This window comes from Molothrus ater, chromosome 3 (assembly GCF_012460135.2).
Source record: "Molothrus ater isolate BHLD 08-10-18 breed brown headed cowbird chromosome 3, BPBGC_Mater_1.1, whole genome shotgun sequence".
Classification (NCBI taxonomy): Eukaryota; Metazoa; Chordata; class Aves; order Passeriformes; family Icteridae; genus Molothrus; species Molothrus ater.
The window spans coordinates 11,972,372-11,991,238 of NC_050480.2; the positions used below are offsets into that span (position 1 = coordinate 11,972,372).

At 40.0% G+C, this 18,867-nt stretch overlaps 1 protein-coding gene across 1 annotated transcript in view; it reads left to right on the forward strand.

The window, feature by feature from the left end:
- FSHR (follicle stimulating hormone receptor) overlaps window positions 1-18,867 on the forward strand; it is an 80,322-nt gene that overhangs the window by 45,726 nt on the left and 15,729 nt on the right. Inside the window, exons 3-5 of the mRNA XM_036380588.2 lie at window positions 8,058-8,132; window positions 8,523-8,597; window positions 16,637-16,708. Of these exons, the coding sequence (XP_036236481.1) occupies window positions 8,058-8,132; window positions 8,523-8,597; window positions 16,637-16,708 (222 nt within the window). The remainder of the gene's footprint in view (window positions 1-8,057; window positions 8,133-8,522; window positions 8,598-16,636; window positions 16,709-18,867) is intronic.

An 18,867-nucleotide genomic window follows, 5' to 3' on the forward strand; every position in this document is an offset into this window, starting at 1 on the left:
CCCTGTTAAGAGTTTCTTATCTGTGTGCAGCCTTGCAGAGTTTGCTGATAAGGTTTGTAACTCAGGTGGAAGCATAGGCTTTTCCAAGGTTTCATAGTGGACAGCTGTTTAGTTATTTGTAAATTAAGACTCTGGGTATCTTGATTCAGGCTCCTCTTTGCTGCCACTTGGCAAAAGGGGTAGGGACTGTGTGCAATTCCCATGTTTCCATGTCATCTCTGCATCCTCCAATACAGAACCTGCAGATTTGGGGTTAGCAGTAATTTTTTCTGCTCATGATGATATTCATAATTAAATAAATGAGTCTTGTTGCACATTTGTTTTGAAAAGCTTTTGATTTAGTAGCTTCTAAGTGGTGTGTGTTTTTTCTCTGGCAGCCTGTTGCAAGGCAGAGGTTTGGATTTAACTTTGGAAGCATAAAAGAATATCCTTTTCCTTGGTTAGGCTGTATGTAATCATACAAACATTTATGCAGTACCATCTTAGCTGAGCCTGGTGCCAAAGCTCAAGGATAAGAGTTTGTAGGGTTCAGTTAGACACAAAACATAAGGACAGTAAGTTGCTTTTGTGGAAGGGAAGAATGAATGCAACTACAATGAGGAGACAAGGAAATCTCTGTGCTGGAAAAGAATATTTCACAGGGAGAACTCTTAACATTGAATAACAGAAACCTAAATCCTTTCAGGAGAACATTTGAAAGATGTGGGGCATGGTGCTGGCAGCTGTTCAATGATGTCTATATTTATAATTGGCATTAAGATTAGACAATGCTAATATTTTTCTTATGATGGGTCAAGTCATGGAGATTTATTTTAACTGAAATGAAATGTACTGTGTGTGTGTATGTACTGTATGATTTGCTCTGGTGAATAATACTCAGTGTTCTGGGAGGATTTTTAAAGCAAAAATTGAGGAGCAAGAACAATTTTTTTTTAGAATTTCCTATCTTAGCTAAAATGTTTAATTGTGCCTATCTGAGGCACTTGTTATTCTGGATATTCCTGTTTCTGTAATGTATTTGAATTAGTAATGAACTGTCCTCCAGAGGCCTCTCATGAATGTGTCTTCCTTAAAGCATTTCAAAACTGTCTACTGAAGTATCTGGGAGCATCTGCTCCAGGAGGATCTGTTTGGAAAGGCTGCCACTAGACTTTGGGTTCTGGAAGCCACATGTTCTCCCAGCCCAAGATAGTCTGCCTATTGATTTTTTCCCAGAAATTATTTGCTGCACTTCCTCGTTCAGCTGCTCTCCTGAATGATTTTCTCCAATGCAATTTCTTCATCTCCCCAGGTCATCTTAATAAACTATTCATCATTAGCTGGCTACTACAGCCAAGAGAGGAGTAATAAAAGATAAGTGGCAATAAATGCTGCGTTCCCATTTCCATGGCAGGAGTTACAACTTAGGAATATCAGCATCTCTGAAAGAGAAGGTCCCTTCCTGTGCTGAACACCCATCTTTGTCTGCCAGTGTGGTCTCGACATCCTCTGGAGCCCATCACGCCTGAGGGGAAAAAGTGCCATTGACTGAGTGGGTGTTTCTGTTTTACACACATTTTTCTGTCTTCCCTGCAAGCCTTCATAGCCAAAGACAAAATTTAGTAATTCCTGAAGTGGGGGGCAGCAGATATGTCTGTCCCAGGGGCTGGAGAGCACCGAGTTCTGAGCCCCATCTCTCTGGGCTGCCTGTGTGGAGCCAGATTTCTGTGCAAAGTTGTCATTTCCTCCAAAGACCCTTTTTCTTGTTTGACCCTACAAAGTTTCATGCATTTTCAGCATTGCTGGCAATAAACTGAAAGGAGTGTAATACACTCCCTTAGTGCTGGAGTATGAGGAGATATCTGTCCCCCCAAACTGTACTGATTATAAAATCAATTCTTGTAATGATGTAGCTTCGTCTGTTGGATCTGGTTGTTATCAGTCCCAATTCTGCAGACTAATCGTGTGCTTTTTCAGATTAGAGAGACCAATTTAAAACCTTTACATGGACAATTAATTTGATGCAACCAAACTCTCCACAGACTTTCATCTGGATTGCTGGCATGGTGCTAAAGCACAGATAGAAATAAAATCCCATTTGCTTCTGTCTGCCGTGCAGAAATTTGCATTTTTATTTTTTTTTCCCAAGCTTGCAGGGATTTCTTTGAGAACATGGTTTCCTGCCCTTTGGAGAAGACAGGAAGGCACAGCATTGGCAGCTCCTGATAATCTCCCTCAAAGACTGATGCACTATCTGGCTCCAAATGTGGAGTTGCCATTAGTGTGCAGTTGGTTAAATGGGTTTTCCACTTATTTAGGAAGGCAAATACAACACATGTGTGTATCTTCAGCAAAGTAAAGAGATGCTGAGAAGAGTCAGTCCTTGATTTCATTTCTGAAACATCAATATCTGCTAAGAGATATTACCCTGTAACTCCCTGGTGTTCAATAAATCATGGCAGAGAGACAAGTTTTTCATGTTCACAAGGAAAAGTGACAGGAGAAAGTGTCAACTATCTATTTTTTAAAGGTCAAAAGTCTCTAATATTTTTAAGAAAAATGGCTTTTCTTTTGTAACCTGTTTAAATCAATGTAGTATCATTTTGCTGTCACTTCAGAGGCAAGTTTTCAAAAGTAGATTTTAGACTGGCTTGTTTCTGATCAGTCTGAAGAAATAAGAGTCACTCCATCCATGACAGAGAGACAGAGGAGACAGAGGTAGCCAGGTGTTTAATTTTTCAGTTCAGACACGTCTCAGGCAGGTCCCGTGGGGGCTCACCCAGTGAATGCTGGGCAGGATTGCCTGGGCAGCACCACATTTACTTGTGAAACTGACATGAATTGTGGCATCAGTCAAAGCACTGAGTAAAACTGACCTGGAAAATTGCTCTAAAGAGCATTTATATTTATAGAAAGGGGAGGAAATAAGCATTGCTGGCCTTTTTTCCCTTCTCCTTTCCCTTAAATGAACACAATGCTGTTGATTTGTAGCAGTACAGAGAGCACAGTGAGGCCACCTGTTCTGGGAATCAGTACCTTGAACCTCCAGTATCACTGCTGATTTCAGAGTGAAAGAAAAGCATTCCTGGGAATCCACAGGACAGCTATGCCACAGAAAAACTGCATCAAAGGTGAAGGAGAATAGCCAATAAATACCCAATTATAATGTATCACAGGAAATACAAGGTGAACAGATCAAGTGTATAGCCTGCGTACATACCTGCTCTGGAAGGGAATTTAAGGAAGGCTGTAGGAGTTTACAGGGATGGAGTCACCACCAGGTCCTGTGTGCCTGCAGAGGGGTGAAATCCCTTCTTCACACCATGTGCCACATCTGTGTGCAAGGTGCACACACCAAGCAAGGACCAGAGAAGCCTCGACAGACAGGGCAGTCCCCCCTGCTATTCCACCACAAGGAGAAGAAATGCAGAAATCCATAAATCCCACATTTACTGTGGCCATCAGACAACCCAACTCAGCAGGTGGGCAGCAGTTTCTCTCTGTCATTCCTGCTACAGGAGCTACAAGGTCTGCATGCTCAAAATCACACATGCCTGAGCATTGTGTGAGGGGCTAATGCTGGTCCAAGCTGCCCTTCTGCCTCTTGTGTGATCTGCTCTTCTTTTGACACGACTTAGCACTCACTGATCTCTGTTATCTGTACACAGGCATGCATATATAAGCACACAATTTTTTAAAACAGTCATATTTCCAAGCAGGAGAAGAAATTACCTTATACCCTATCCCTGCATGCTCCACTCTGATCCTAAAAGGAATTCCTATGATAAAAGACACAAACTTCCAGTCTATTATTCTTTTGTTATTTTGAAACATTAGGCCACTTGGCCCCAAGTTTGTGAGTTTAATACAGTCTTGTTTTTTCTGTAAGACTTTGGTTAGCCTAAGAGACTTTTCCTTCAGTGGACTACAGAGAAACTGCCATGAACCCTAAATCCTTTGCTAACAGAATTGTTTAAAAGGCCATTTTGATGTATCTTGATTTTTACAGGTTGCACTCTGGGTGCAGCTGGTTTGAAGAGGAATCCTTCCTCTGGATCACACTGGGCTCTGCCACAGATGTCACAAAGTTGTACCCCCGGCCTTGCCTAAGGGCCGCTTTGCAGGCAGATTAAATGATTTTCCATCTCTCTCTCCTCTAACACAGCTCTGACTGTCACATGTGGAAATTATACACTGCACTCAGTTGCTGGGGAATGGGTAATAGTGATTCCAGTTTGCTGCTTTAGTGGCAAATTAGAGGAGGTCCCTTAATCATGTGATGTCACATCTTAAGAGTGTTACATTCAAAGAATCAAAGAGTCTTACATTCTCTTTGCAGAAAAATAAAAACTGTTGTCCTTTGTGCCTTTGGAAAATGCATCTATTGAATGTTTTTTCATCTTTTAGACTGTATTTGAGTGAACAATTTATGCTTTCAAGGATCACTGGTGATTTCAACTCTGCATGCAGTGAAAACTAAGCTCAGGCAGATGCCTAAGCGCTTTGCAACCAGTGGGTGGTTTGGATATTTGGGGGTGTTTTTTAAGAAATTGCCCCTGATTTTTTTGCACACCATCTATTCCAAGGCTTGTCTGTTTCAGAAGTGATGCTGGGATTGCTGGCTGGATTTCCTGCCAGAGCTACCAGTAGCACTAATAGTGTCATTCATTCCAAACAAACAACGTAATAACAGCCCTATCTTCTCTCTTGATGACATATAATCAGATTTGCATTATGAGCAATCTTCTGTTTGTGTGTATTTATACTGCAAGACAAAACACTTGCACAAACACTTGCCAGCAATCCCTTTTTTTCTCTTTGTAGCTGCTGCCTCAGGTGTTATTTGCTCTCCTCTGCAGAGGATCTGAGTCTGCTGAGGTGGTTGTTTGATGTGAGCAGCAGTGGTTTGCACTTTTAATGTCATGGATGCCTGTATCCTAGACAGTGTTGTTTGAGATTTCCAGGGGCAGGTGTGCACTTTTTGCTAGGTATGAATAAATAGATCACACAAATTATGCAACAAAACCCCAGATTAGTGCTGCCTATTGTCCACAGTGTGTGCCTGATCTCCTCAACAGAATGGTTTTACTTTATTTATCCTTCTTATCTGAACGACAGCCCTATCAGATTTCTGTGCAGCCCAAAACTGGGATTCATCTTCAAAGAACAATGAAGAGCAAGGTCATCACCACCAGGATTTTCTGGAGAGACTATAGCAGAGGGTACAGCTCATTGCAAGGGACAGAGGGTCTTTTCCCTCACCACTGCAATCCCCTGAACACAGAGGATGCAGCCCAGCACCAGGAGGGTTACTGCCTTCTGCCACTGTCAGTTTTCCCTTCTGTTCCTTTTACTGGTCCTGAGATGCTCATAACCTCATTAGCTGAAAAAGAGGTTTGCTTCAGCTGGAAGAAAAAAAAATGTCATTGTAAATGGACATATTTATATATGTCCATGTTTTCAATACCTGTTTAAAAAAACTAAGCCTGTTGCCTGTGTACCTGTGAATGGGAATGTTAAAATGAAGGCCAAGTCATTTCCCACATCTCTGACAGCCCCCTCACACAGGTGTTATTTAATTCTGTTTAAAACACAATCTCTAAAAAACCTACTATTTTGAAAACCTCATCTTGCAAAAACACTTTAGAGATTCCTATCTTCCTTCTTCTCTTCATTCCTTTCTCCACCATGAATTCTCCAAGCCTTCCAGAGTGCCATGGCCTGCTGGTGCCCCAGCATAATCAGATCTGTATCTTCCATTTCTTGAATCAAAACAAAGCCAATAACCTACCACACTCACAGGAAGCCAAAACACTCTTCTGATGCAGAACCATTCGTTTTTAAGCAATCTATTAAAAAAGCTGTGTCATCCAAGTTGTTCCAAAGTTAGATAGCAGATTGGATCATAAAAAATTATTACCCTCAGCAGCACTATCTGCTGGGTGAGGTCACAACTGTATTATGGTATCTTAATAATCCTTTTTTCCCTGTGTAAGGCCAACACATCTGCAACTTTTTTTCCCTGAACTTCTTAGTGGCATGAAGTATCTCCTGGCTAAATGTATTCTTTGGTATTAAATGTGATGTTTTTTCTGAAGATTTTCTTTTTTCTAGAAAAGTGATTTTTAGATTGTGTGGAATGGCAAATATACACCTGACCACCCAAAAAGAGCATGATGAAAACCAAACCAAACCTTAAAAGTGTGAGACACCTCCCACCTTGTTAAATCATTGAGACTGTAGTTAGGCAAGAGAATTTTATATTGTCATATAAATACCTCATAGGGAGTGTTTGCTTCTATTCTATTCTATTCTATTCTATTCTATTCTATTCTATTCTATTCTATTCTATTCTATTCTATTCTATTCTATTCTATTCTTCTGGATATTTCTACTTATATCTTGTAATTATTTTTAAAGCAAACAGGAAGATGATAAAGACTCTTTGAAGTATCCCTTGCAATGGCTGTGTATCTCACATGGCATGAAGGAATCCTTGTTTCCAGGGATTTTGTTGCTGCTGAAAATGAAGTAATAAAGAGGAACACACTCCCATATGAGCTGGTGGCTCAGCACTGCTAAACAAACCCAGTCCTCCATGCACCCTGCCAAGCACCTATTGTCAATCCTCATGTACTTTTATTTTCTTATTCTCCAGCCAGTTCAGAGCTCCTGGAGCAGAGCAGGGTTGGATTTCTTCATTAAAAAAAAAAAAAAAAACAACAACTTGAGGAAACAGAAGGGAGAACTTCTTATTAAACTAAAAAATATTAAACCACCAAGGCATTTTTTAAAACTGAAAAGGTCAGGTGAAAAACACGTCTTCTTTTGCAAGAATTCTGTTTGTCTTAAATGGGCAGGTAATCTGTCAGGTATGGTTCAGCTGTTACTTAGAAGAGAGTGGAATAGATTTATATTCCTCTGATTAATTTTTCTGATTATTTTTTGGCTGTGCACCTGACATTGCAATCTCTTGTTTTACCTCAGGCCTATTTGAATCTATTTGCAACCATCATAATTTCAGAAGAACCAGATACCCAGGAACAAGTGTCATCCCGTTTCCAATCTATTTATCCAAGGTTTCATTGCAAAGATGTGTGCAGTTACCTTATGATTAAAATGCAATAGACCATGACAATATCACTGAATTACAACTGTATTACAAATTTTACTTCCTAAAGCTGACCTCAGCCTGAGAAAATAACATTTTGGCACCATTTCCAAAAAAATGGCAGTGAGGAATCTTTTGGCATGGCTGTCTTTACCTCGACCTTTCTGGTCAGTGCCAGGATAAGTGATGTGACTGGGACTGGGGACACTGCAGTAATGCCCACTTGATTCACCAGGGGAAATCCTGAGCTCTAAATTACAGCAGAGCATGAGCCCACAGATTAAGGAAGCAAAGAAAGATATGTTCTGGACTAGCAGGAAATGCATTCTGTTGTGGTGATAGCAGTAAAACTGGCCATTTGTATTCTGCAGTTCTCTGGCTGTAAGGGAGCATTAACTGTACAGACCATGTCAAATGAGGTTTGCTCCAAGGTGTGGAAGACTTCTTCACTTCTGTGGTCTCCAACTGCTGCTAACAAGGGCACATCTGCTGGTGGCTTAATTTTAATCTCTGTTCTTCCCATTGAGTCAAGACAGCAGTGTCCTGTTGCTGAAGTTGTGTAATATTTCTTGGAAACTTTTTAGTTGTCTTTGTTTTCAGTCACCTTCACCTCCTCTTTTCTTCACTGAGTTAAAAGGTTTCATTAAATTTCTCTCTGTAATTAGTGATGTCAGAAGGCCAGTTGCCCATGATGGATAGACCCTGACTTCTAATGCACAGGGAATGGTGACAGCAGGACATGCAGGGCTGATGTTGCAGATACAAACTCCAGCCTCAGATCTCTGTTCCTGACTGTTGTTGTTGCTTGCCCCTTGTACTCATCAGAATTTCTGTTTTCTTATCTGATATCCACCTTGTTTTAAAAACTCAGCAGTAATCTGAGAAGCAGTTCCTTGTGAATTTTTCACTTCTCCATTTTCTGCTTCACCATGACTTGAAATATCTTGACTTCTAAATTATTTTTCAGAGAGATCTCACAGAATGATGCCTTGGAGGTCATAGAAGCAAATGTGTTTTCCAACCTTCCCAAACTACATGAAATGTAAGTAATGAGCAATCTAAATGCAAAGGAGACAATTATAAAGATTCATTATAGGCAAGTATCAAAGGTTTTGCAGTTTAGTTCAGGTAAGCACTGAAGAATTTGTAACATTATAGGAGCATTTGAAATCTCCCTTTGTCTTTTCCATCTTCTTATCTAGCTGCCCCTTTCTTTACCTGCTCAGGCAAAAATTTATCCTCTGATCACTGCCAGGATCAAAAAGTGGTGGGGTCTGCCTGTCCATGGTAGGCTGCTCCCTGAAATCATCCAGATCTTCTGCTGCCAAAAAGAAAACCTCAGCGTATTGTTCCACTGCATCATGGGACAAACACAATTTTAAGATCAATTTATTGATTTATTTTTCTCTGATGTTTCATTTCCTCTTTACAGAAGAATTGAGAAAGCCAACAACCTCGTGTACATCGATAAAGATGCCTTCCAACACCTTCCAAGCCTCAGATATTTGTAAGATCTTTTGCTCTTTACAACTCCTAGAGTCACTTTCAATTACACACCTGTGTGTTTGTCCAGCTGGTGCTGAGCACTTTGGGTGATAAGACAGGATGATCCCCTCTCCTCACTGCCAGTTGCACATTATCAAGACACATTTTCATGCCTGCACATTCCGCAGAAAAGCTGAAGATAAAACTTCCACAGAGGAGTCTCACACACAAGTTCCTCAAGCCTTTCTAAGCAAGAGGTTGAAAATGAGTGATGAGAAGAGGAGCTGGAGCTTTCTTACATCAATAAAAACAAATTTAGGTTGAAATTCCTCCTGGGAGCTTAGAGACAAAAATAAAATCTCTCATCTATCTTTGCTATGGTGCTGCCTTCCATTATATGTCTCACACATGATGTTAAATATTCAGATTATTTTTTCTTTGGCAAAGATGGTGTTACAGCCATGGTCTTCATAAGTGCCTGATGTGAGATGATTAGATCCCCAAAATACAAACATATAGCTGTATACAGATACAAAATAATTGTATACAAAATAAAGCTGTATGTACAGCTTTATTTCCTCAGCCAGCCTCATCAGGAATGTGATTTGCACTGCTGTGGTTGCCACATCTGCTTCTGTGGAGTTGCCATCAAAATTCAGTGGTAACTGAATGCATCCTTACAGGTGTTAGTGTTCAAAACCACATAATCACATCAGCAATTATATGCGGTGCTTTTTATTTAAGAGCTCTGGGAATTGGGGTAGTTTCCACCTAAATCTGATTCCGACCATACTTTCAAGGTGAACGTGTTTTATACTCTATCATTATATAACTTTCGTGTTAATTATCAAACTTATATTGTTCTATTGTATACAGATTTCAGCTAAACATAGCCCCCTTTAAATTTCCAACATAGCTTCTCATGATTCTTCTTATGGTTATATAATAATTATATTTAATTACTAAACAATCAGCACATCTAACAATTATATCTTTTATCATGCTGCTTACGCAGGTGCAGTGATCTGAGAAAACACAAAGCCTAATATTTTCAAAGACTAATTTAAACATTTTCCAGGGCTCCACTATCACAGGAAGCTGGTTACTCAAATATATTTTCACTGCTTTTAGCACATGGTTTTAATGTGACAGATGATCTTTCCTCTGCTCTAGAACCCCAATGAAGTCCAGTGAACTCCATTTAAAACTAGTTGATTTTAATGGTGGCAGCTTATACAGCTCAAATGGTGCCCTTTGGTGAGCAGGATACCAGTTTCTTCACCCAGCAGGATACCAACTTAACTTTTGTATGTCCACCAACCTGAACACATAAACCCCATCTGATTTTCCTGACTGACACAAGAAACCTTACTCATGCAAGAAGCCTTGTTTTTCTTACTCATGCAAGAAGCCTGGTCATGGTTTGTACATTTCAGTACATAAAAGGAAACATTTAGAGATTTGGTTAGAGATTTTATAAAGACAGTGTGAAATCAGGTCAGTGGTTTGATAAGCATAGCTCCCAGTAAGCCAAGGAGTGTTTAAAGTCTCTGAAAATCACTAGTATCTGACAGGTTCTGGGCTCAAAAATGCCAAGGGGCATTGCTTTGAATTTTTACTTTAAGATTTGAGATTTAAGACTTGGACTTTAGGAGATAAGGTGTATTTAGCACTACAGAAGCCATTACAGTTTAAACCCTCATTGAACTGGAATATGTGTCTAGATTTGGAGTAGGATTTTTGCTCTTCCCAGTATTTTGACCAATTCCCACTTTATCAAATTCATCAGGCACCTTGGTAAACTTTAAATTTTGTGTTTGCATAACTGAAACACAGATTTTCTCTTGACAGTGGGGAAATAAAGCTCTAAGTTTGCATTGTCATGGGGAGATGTCATGTCCCATTTCAAGCCTGAGTCATTCAGCAGTGACTGCTGTCCTTGAGTAGCTCTGGCCACCTAAGAACAAAACCACAGCATTTGTTTATCCCATGTGAAATCCCCAGAACAAGGTGCTGTGGGGAGTCCAGTTGTCAGATGTACAGATGGGTGGAAAGAATGAGAGTACATTTATCTCACATGAAATCAAAGCAGAAATGTGAACATACTAAAGAGCACACAGTGAGCATTTAAATATGGGACACAGAAATCATAGGTGAAGGTAAATTCACACTTTAAATATCTGAAATAGTGAAAGTTTTTCTCTTGGCACTAGTGGATGTTGAACACTTGTAAACACTTGTCATTCCACGTTCTCATGCATGTTTACTCAAACATTCAAAGATTCCAATCCTATGACCTATAGAAGCAACAGGTTGAAAATACAGAGGATTTCTTGTCTACCTGACCCTTCCCCTATACTCTTCAGCTACTCTATACGCTTCAGCTACTCTTCCCCTATACTCTACTTGCTATTTAGCAAGTAAAACTTTAGCAAGTTTTACTTGCTAAATGCAGAGGAAACTGCATTTTGAAGTTTTTTCAAGGTTTTTTCTCCTGTGAGCATGGAGGGTTAGAAGAGACTCTCCAGCTGCTTTATCCTATTTCTTCCCAGATCTACTTCATATATCCCATTAATTAGGTGCTTATTGAAATTCCTGATGCTCTTCACTGTTCCCTGCTTTCCTCCATTTTCCAGGAGAGGCATTTCTAGAAACTTAATGATTTGGTAACTAGGAGACTTCTCTAGTTTATTCACAGCCCCTTAATTCATGTTCATCCTTGTGCCAAAGCTTTTCTGTGATTTATGTTCATAAAATCCATCTTTGGTTCTTACTTCACTAATGGATTCATGCTGCATCCCCTCTGTGCCTTCATTTTAGGAGGTAAAACCCCCCAGCCTTGCATGATTCTAGAGAGTACAAAAGGGGCAGGTTCCACGGCTGGGAGCTTCTGAAGAGATGAATGTGGGGTTTGTTCTAATAGCAAGGGTTGAGGAAGATGTGCTGGGGGTATAAATCTGTGCAATATTGTTGGCTTCAGTGGAGCTACAGCATTTCCCAGCACAGGGACTGGGAGCAGGACACAAAGTTCTTGCTGGGGACTTTCTGCATCCAGTGAGCTGGGTGTGATGCTGAGTAACATCATGATCAAATCAACATGCTCAGATCACCTCTCTTTGTGTTCTCCCTTGCATTTCTGGAGGAAAGATGCCATTTTTTCCATCCCCTGGCTTCACTGACTGGTGCTTGCCCTTTTGGAAACTGAATAGGCAGAGAGCTTTGCTGTTTGAAAGGGTAGGATGGTTAATTTAATGAGAACGCAGAAACCTTGATGGAAGGCTGTAAAACACCATCTGATAAAGGTAACCCAGTCCTCATATTCACCTGCCTGTGACATGCCAGGAAGAGGCAGTACTGAAAATATAAGGTAAAGTGTCGAGGAGTTAATAGATTGATGGATTTTCTGTTCTGTTTTTTGGTGGTTGTTCAGGGTTTTTTATGCAATACACAAGCAAAAGGTTGTAAACATGGGGGACTATAGTTTAAAATAATTCATAAAAGGGTAAAGCATCTGTGTGGAGCAGCTATTGCAGAAATGATAAAAATTTTAAGGCCATGAAAGGAAACTTGTAAAACCCGGAAACTTGTAAAACCTGGAAACTTGTAAACCTGTACATCACTGCCTAATTTTCGCATTAATTGCTGTAAGTTAGGAAGGAATAGCACATGGTTTTGTCAATATCTTGTCACATAACAGATTAGGTGATTCTGTCTGACTGTGTAAGGAAGTACAGAGAGACCAAGCTGCAACCAGCATCTCAAAGCACAAGGGACTTGGGTACCTGCCCATCCTTGGAGCATTGTGGTTCTTCTGAAGCTCCCAGCTATGGGGACAGTCTGGCAGGGTACAAGACACATGCTCTGATTCCTTACACAGTTCTGGAGCTGTAGCAGAACTCTTAAAACACAATGCAGAAAAACTTTCAGAAAAAAAAATTATATTTACTGGTGCTTTTAGTTCAGAAAACACAGAAAAAAAAAATCAGTCTCAATGTCCAAAACTGAGTCCAGGTACAGCCCATTAGTTTAATGACCTTTGCAACACATTGTTTGCAAGGCTTTCTCTGTGTTTCTACAAAAATAGTTGCAAAGCCACTGGGTCATGTTTATGGGCAGGCAAGAAGCTCTAGCTAGCCTTGTCAGTCCCCTCATCAGTTTCATGGGCTCATTATGGCCACCAGCTGTTGAATATTAATATGCTTTTATCTCTGTCAACTTGGAGACAAATACATTTCCTCCCAGCCCCTTTGGCACTCCCTTTGTCTCCTGCATCATCATTACCAGTATGGCAAAAAGACAAAGGAGAGGAAAATGCTGAAAAAAACACAGAGCTGAACAGCCTAAACCTTCTAGAAACAGGCAACCTTAATTTTCTCACCAGTCTTTTAGAAGCAGTGAAGAGAACTGCTAATTGGTTTTCTTGGGTATATGCCAGAGAGACAGACTGCTTCAAAATGGTAACTTACTGACCTTTTCATGGGTACAAGATTATTTATCTGGCTCTCATCAGGGAGACCTGTGGCATAGTCTCCTTAATAATGTACTGATGGCTTTTCAAACTCATTTTCTTTCCAAAATTAGTTCTCAGTTGCAATCTATGTCCTTTGGTTAATTTTTGAGGGGTGTCCATGTCCTGTATGAAGCAATCTCAGCTTACAATACAAAGATTTGAATGTAACAGTCCTTTCAGGTTATTTTTGAGGGCATACAGCTGAATTCTTGGAGGGGAGGGAAAATGTAGGTCCCAAAATTGTAGGTTTTACTTGCAGAAGGAGCAGAGCCCAACTCCAAAGTCTTTCAGCAACTTGTGCCCGTCTGGTGCTTCCTAGAGACAAATCTGCATTTGCTGCATGTCCAGCAAACCCCACAGAACTCCTGGCCCTTTTCTTGGAGTTGACTCTTCAATAAAAAGAAGTGATGCTCCACTCCTTCCTTTGGCCTCACAGTTACAGACCTTTCCCCAGGAGTGAGGGCTGCAGATTTAAGAAGCCTGGGATACCTGAATCAGAGGAATGTCCTGCTGCACTCAGGCTCACAGGCACCATCAAGTGACCAGTGTGACTAAGGGACCCAAAGACAATGCTTCCTGAGTGAAGTTGTGTTTATCTCTACCTACCTTGAGATTGCAATTTAGCAAATACCCACAGTAAATTGATGAGGTGAACTGTGTTCCCAGATTTGTCAGAATAGCTCCTACAATTTGGCACAAAAAAAAAAAAAAAAAAAAAAACAGACAAATTGCTATATCTGGAGATAAGCAGCCAGAATCTTCCAGGAATTAGTTTCTGAATTTTTTTTTTTCTCTGCTGATTGTGGTGCTCTGTTTTCTTAAGTGCTGACTCTAGTAAGCCTTTTCAGAAAGACAATTAATACCTTGGAAAGCAGCCATCAGCAGTCTGTAAAAAAAATAAAAATATTCTCACCAAGCTGTTTATGCATGGCAAGGGGGGACTCAGTTATAACACAGATTAAAGAGGACACTTGTTTAAAGTGAGGTTACTAAGGATGTATACATTGTACGGCAAATATATTGACAAAGCTGTCCTGCAGGAAAGATATTCAGTAAATTGGATTATCTACATTCTAAAAAGATTATCTACTTTAAGGCCTCTGGAGATTTGCTGGTGGAATAAAAAGAGAGGGAAGATCTAGGCTGAAGTCTAGCTAAATATTTTTTTCAGTTCTTTTTTCTGCTTTTAATTAAAAGAACATCCTCTCCTGCTCCTCATCACCATTCTGTGCAATCAGTGCCTTGTACCACCTGTGGATTTACTTCAATATGTAATGATTTGTCAAAGATGCTTTCCTCTTCATCTCATGCTGCTCAGTTGACACCAGTGAAAATTGAGCCCTGAACACTTTGGAATCACTGCAAAGATCAGAACTAACCCAAGGCATTGGGGATGGTTTTTCTTCCATGTGTGGTGAAAGCCCTGATAGCCAATGTGGAATTTTGATATGCTGGGATTAAGTTGCCCTTGGGAGCAGGGTTTGAATAGCAGATGCTGGAGCCCTGTCACCTTTCATTGCTGCACCATGAGGACTGGGATTTTCATGGGAAAGGACTGCAGAAAGAAAAGCTTCTTATGTCTTCTCTGCCCTGCAGTAGCCACACACTGCTTGGCAGCAGTCTCCTCCTTCATTTTCCTGCTAAGGGAAATGTATGCCATCATTTGTGTTTAAAAGGGGCTTTTTAAAATAGAATTGCACCAATTTTTAGCATATGACTCATTTAAAATTAAAGGCAGCTTTCCACCAAAACCCTGTATATCTCCAGTAATTTAGAGAGTGTATTTTAAAATATTGTAAGGGGGAGTTACAGGTTCTTCTCCTATTGCTTCTAATTTTTTTTTGGCGAAGTCCTTTTATGAAGTGTAAGTGCAGAAATGTTTTAAGTAACAAGGGCCTTGTATAATCCACCTGTTTCATTAATCATGCTTTCTATTTAACTATATGTAATAGTTGTTCTTAGGCATTTTTGTGGAGCTTTCTTGGTCACACATGACAGCTGTTATTTATAAGTTAATGCAATGTTAGACCACTCTGAATCCTGAGATGAAACAGTCTTGACATTTCAGCAACTTTCCCAAATTGACTTCTTGAATATTCACTAATACTACTTTAATTTTTCCCTGCATGTGAACTATTATTGCTTTCTGTTACAAGATGAGACAGATCAAAGTTGGCTTTTCAGCATCTGAGGATACCCAGATACCATCTCAGGGAGCTCAGAGCAGTGAATGACTTTTTTATGGACTTATGTGTCACCCAAAGTTCCCAAATGTAGGATTTGATTGTCACATGGAGGTGTTCAGTTTCAGTTCAAATTATGAAACCTGAAAGACTGCAACTCTCCTGAAATAATATAGGTTAATAAAAAAATATCATATGAACAATGTTACCTTTTTCCAGTCTCATCCAGTCCTTTGATCACAATTCAGCTACTCAGGAACGATTCTGTTTTAAAAAAATAAATAAAAGGAAAAAAATCTGATCTAATAATAAAAGAATGTTGTTCTAAGTGCCAGGATAACAAAAAAACTTACATATCCTGTGTTCTTTAAGAAAGCAATATTCTCAGTGAAAGGTTACCTTCTTTACCATCTCGTATATTGAAAACACTAAGATATAATAAAAACTTTCAAGAATCCATATTTTCTCTTTGTTTGGTGGGGTAATCATGAGACTTTTTGGTGTCTGGGAAAAGCTCCCAGATGTTCAGAGGTCAGTCCAGTCCAACTCCTCCCTCCAGCACTGAGCCCTCCTCCCAGCCATCAGCAGCCACCAGTCATCTCCTGCTGCATGGCAACATCACATTTTTCCTGACCTTGCCACTGCTCTGGATAACAAATTTTGACTAAATTAGATGTGATCCATCTCTCTGGATACCTGTGGCCTCACTGGCTGTGAGCACAGGGTTGTCCTTCAGAAACAGCAGTTCTGGGGTGGTGTTTCATGGACAGGAGCCACAGTGCAGAGACCAGTGATGGTCAGGGCAGAGGGAGGGTGAAGGTATCTAAGGACAGAGGCTTGGGTCCATTTCCAGCTGCACAAACTGCTGAAATGTTCTCATGGTTTTGGTTCCTCACTATCAAAGGTCCTGGGGAGTAAAATGTCCTGATTCTCTCCTAATTTCATCAATTAATTTTCCCCTGGAATTAACGTGTCCTCTATTATAGTAGAAGGTTAAAATTATGGTGGGTTGATACTTTTGCCTTTAAACATCTACCATGAAAATAATTATAACATGTCAGTGCAGTTGATTTCTTAGAATATGTTGGGAAATTAATATGGACAATTTACTGAGAACATCAGGAGGGACTGTGTTATCATCCAAAGTAGGGTTTCTCCCTTTACCTCTATCGGTAGAATTCAGCTTGTACTTTGGACAAAAAGCTTTTGAAATTACAATGTCAAGTTTCCTACTGGGAAACCCCACTTTTGTGGCTAAACTCTGCCTTTTGTGACAATCATTTTAAGTCCAATATTCTTTCTTCTTCATTAATTGCTGCCTTCTTTCCAGGGGCAGACTGAATAATCTTCATCTTCTCTTCCCCTTAGGTTAATATCAAACACTGGCCTTCGGTTTTTACCTGCTGTCCACAAGGTTCACTCTTTCCAGAAAGTTTTGCTGTAAGTTTGAACATTTGCTTTTCACCTTTTGAAAGCTGCCTTTGAGTGTTCTTCTGCTCCAGCAAAACCTTTCAAGACATGATTCGCCATGTGTTCATTTATTGGCTCTGCTAGTGTAGTGTTGATTGTGATTTTGCAGACATTGATGATCAGAAGGTCTCAGTTCTCCCCAGGTCTCCCTTCTACAAAGCATTGGAACTTGCACTTTACAGACCACTCTTCCTTTAACTGCAGTGTGAGCACATGCCTGGGTGGCCCAGGGGACAGATAACAGCCTTTGACTCCTCTTTCAGAGTTGAAATCCAAACCAGGATGGTGGCAGTGGAAATTTGTTGTCACCTGTTGAAAATTTTCTGACCTGCATGGGAAGAGTCACTGATCTCAGAGCTGAGTTCCATCAGAAGTGGCCACATCACAAAGAAAAGAAAAATAACAACAACAGCAGCAAACCACACCAAAACCCAAACTCAGGGGATCTACCATACCCTTTTACATTTTCCTCCATCAGTAAAACTGTCCAGAAAATAAAAAATTTTTACAATGGAAAACTCCAATGCCAATGAGGAAAAAATAATTGTGCAAAATTTTGTGTGAAAACAGGCTGTTAATTTCCTAAAGCATTTCTTCTGCAGAAAAAATGCATATCAGAAAAACTTGGTTTCTTTTTCACTGAAAAATATTTTGACATACATTTCTCAGTAAGTTCCTAGTGTAACTGAAAACATTCTTTTGGACAAGATTTATTGTTAATTCACATACAAATTTCTGCATCTTCAGATGTTTGATGAGAAGATTTCAGCCTGCAGAAACATTAATCCTGCAATTATTAATGGCTATCTTAGTAATAGCCATTAATATCAATAAAAATGCATGTAAAACATAGAGGGGATAACTGACTATAGTGTACAGACATATAAGATAAGAAATCCATTTCAGGAATACATTTGAAGTTCTTAATTCTGAGAACTTCAGTTCATTGCTCCTCGAAACCATCAAGGAAATGCAACAGCTATGGCACAACAGGGACTTTCACCTGTACATCTTTGTGTTTATCATCAGTCTTAATGAGACAGGAATTATTGTGTCCTGTACCAGGAAGAGCTTTGAATCTTTTAGGTGCAACTCCTTACTTCCCTGTAAGAATAAATAGACCTTGATACTGATTGAGTCCCAAACTAGACCTCAGTTCAAACCTTGGACCCTTTGAGGTCAATAAGAGAATTCCCTTTGGCTTCAGCTGTGCCAATATTTAAGTCCCAAAGACAGATCTTGAAATTTATAAAGGGCAGAGCTTTAGTAGAGGGATACAGTTCACTTGCATGGATGCTGTGTTCCCTCCCTATTCCTGCCCCTGCTGCCCTCAGTTTGCTGAATGAAGCCTCTGTGTAAGTGTCACTCTGTGCAGAGTTGTGGCTGCATGGAGCTGTCAGCATGAGATAATTTTGGAACCGCACTTAATTTCAAGCTTTGCAGATAATTAATTTTGTGCCGTGCTTTCCAACAGAAACAGCATGGAAACAGCAATATCCCCAGTCTAAATTATGAGTAACATTATTTAACTTCTTTGAGGCCTATATTGAGCCAGCAACAGAAGGTTCCTTTTTTTTTTTTTTGTATCAGTCACAACTGAGGAAAGACAGAAATTCTTATTTGTCCATTCAACAAATTGTACTGACAGGGGTCCTGCATTTAAGTTCTTAAGCACATACAAAGCTTATAAGCACCCCTGTTGACATGAGCTGGGGAATGATTCATGGGCTGGTAGGTGCCCTGCTGAATCAGGCCAGAAAGGCTAATGGCTTTCCTCCTTCTGGCTGAGAGGCTGGGAGAAGGGGTGGCCTTGCAGCCCCTCCAATTGCATTTTCTGGGGAGTGTGTTTGCTGGAGGAGCTATTTCATCCACCTCAGGGTTATAGACCTGAGCTTATATGCATTTTAATGTCTTCAGCCTATTTGGGAGGAAAGTATGGGGGTGTTGGAAATGTTTTGCTCCAGCCTTTTTTATCAGGAAGGTTTGTGCTCTGCAGGAGAAAAATGTCTTGGAAACTTTGGTTATTACCCTCTGTCTGCAGTACTTCCTCAGATTGAACATAAGGGGAAAATACTGTGTTTGAAGCAGCATATTGTATTGAAAGGCTTGTAGAAGTAGAAAAAGGTGTC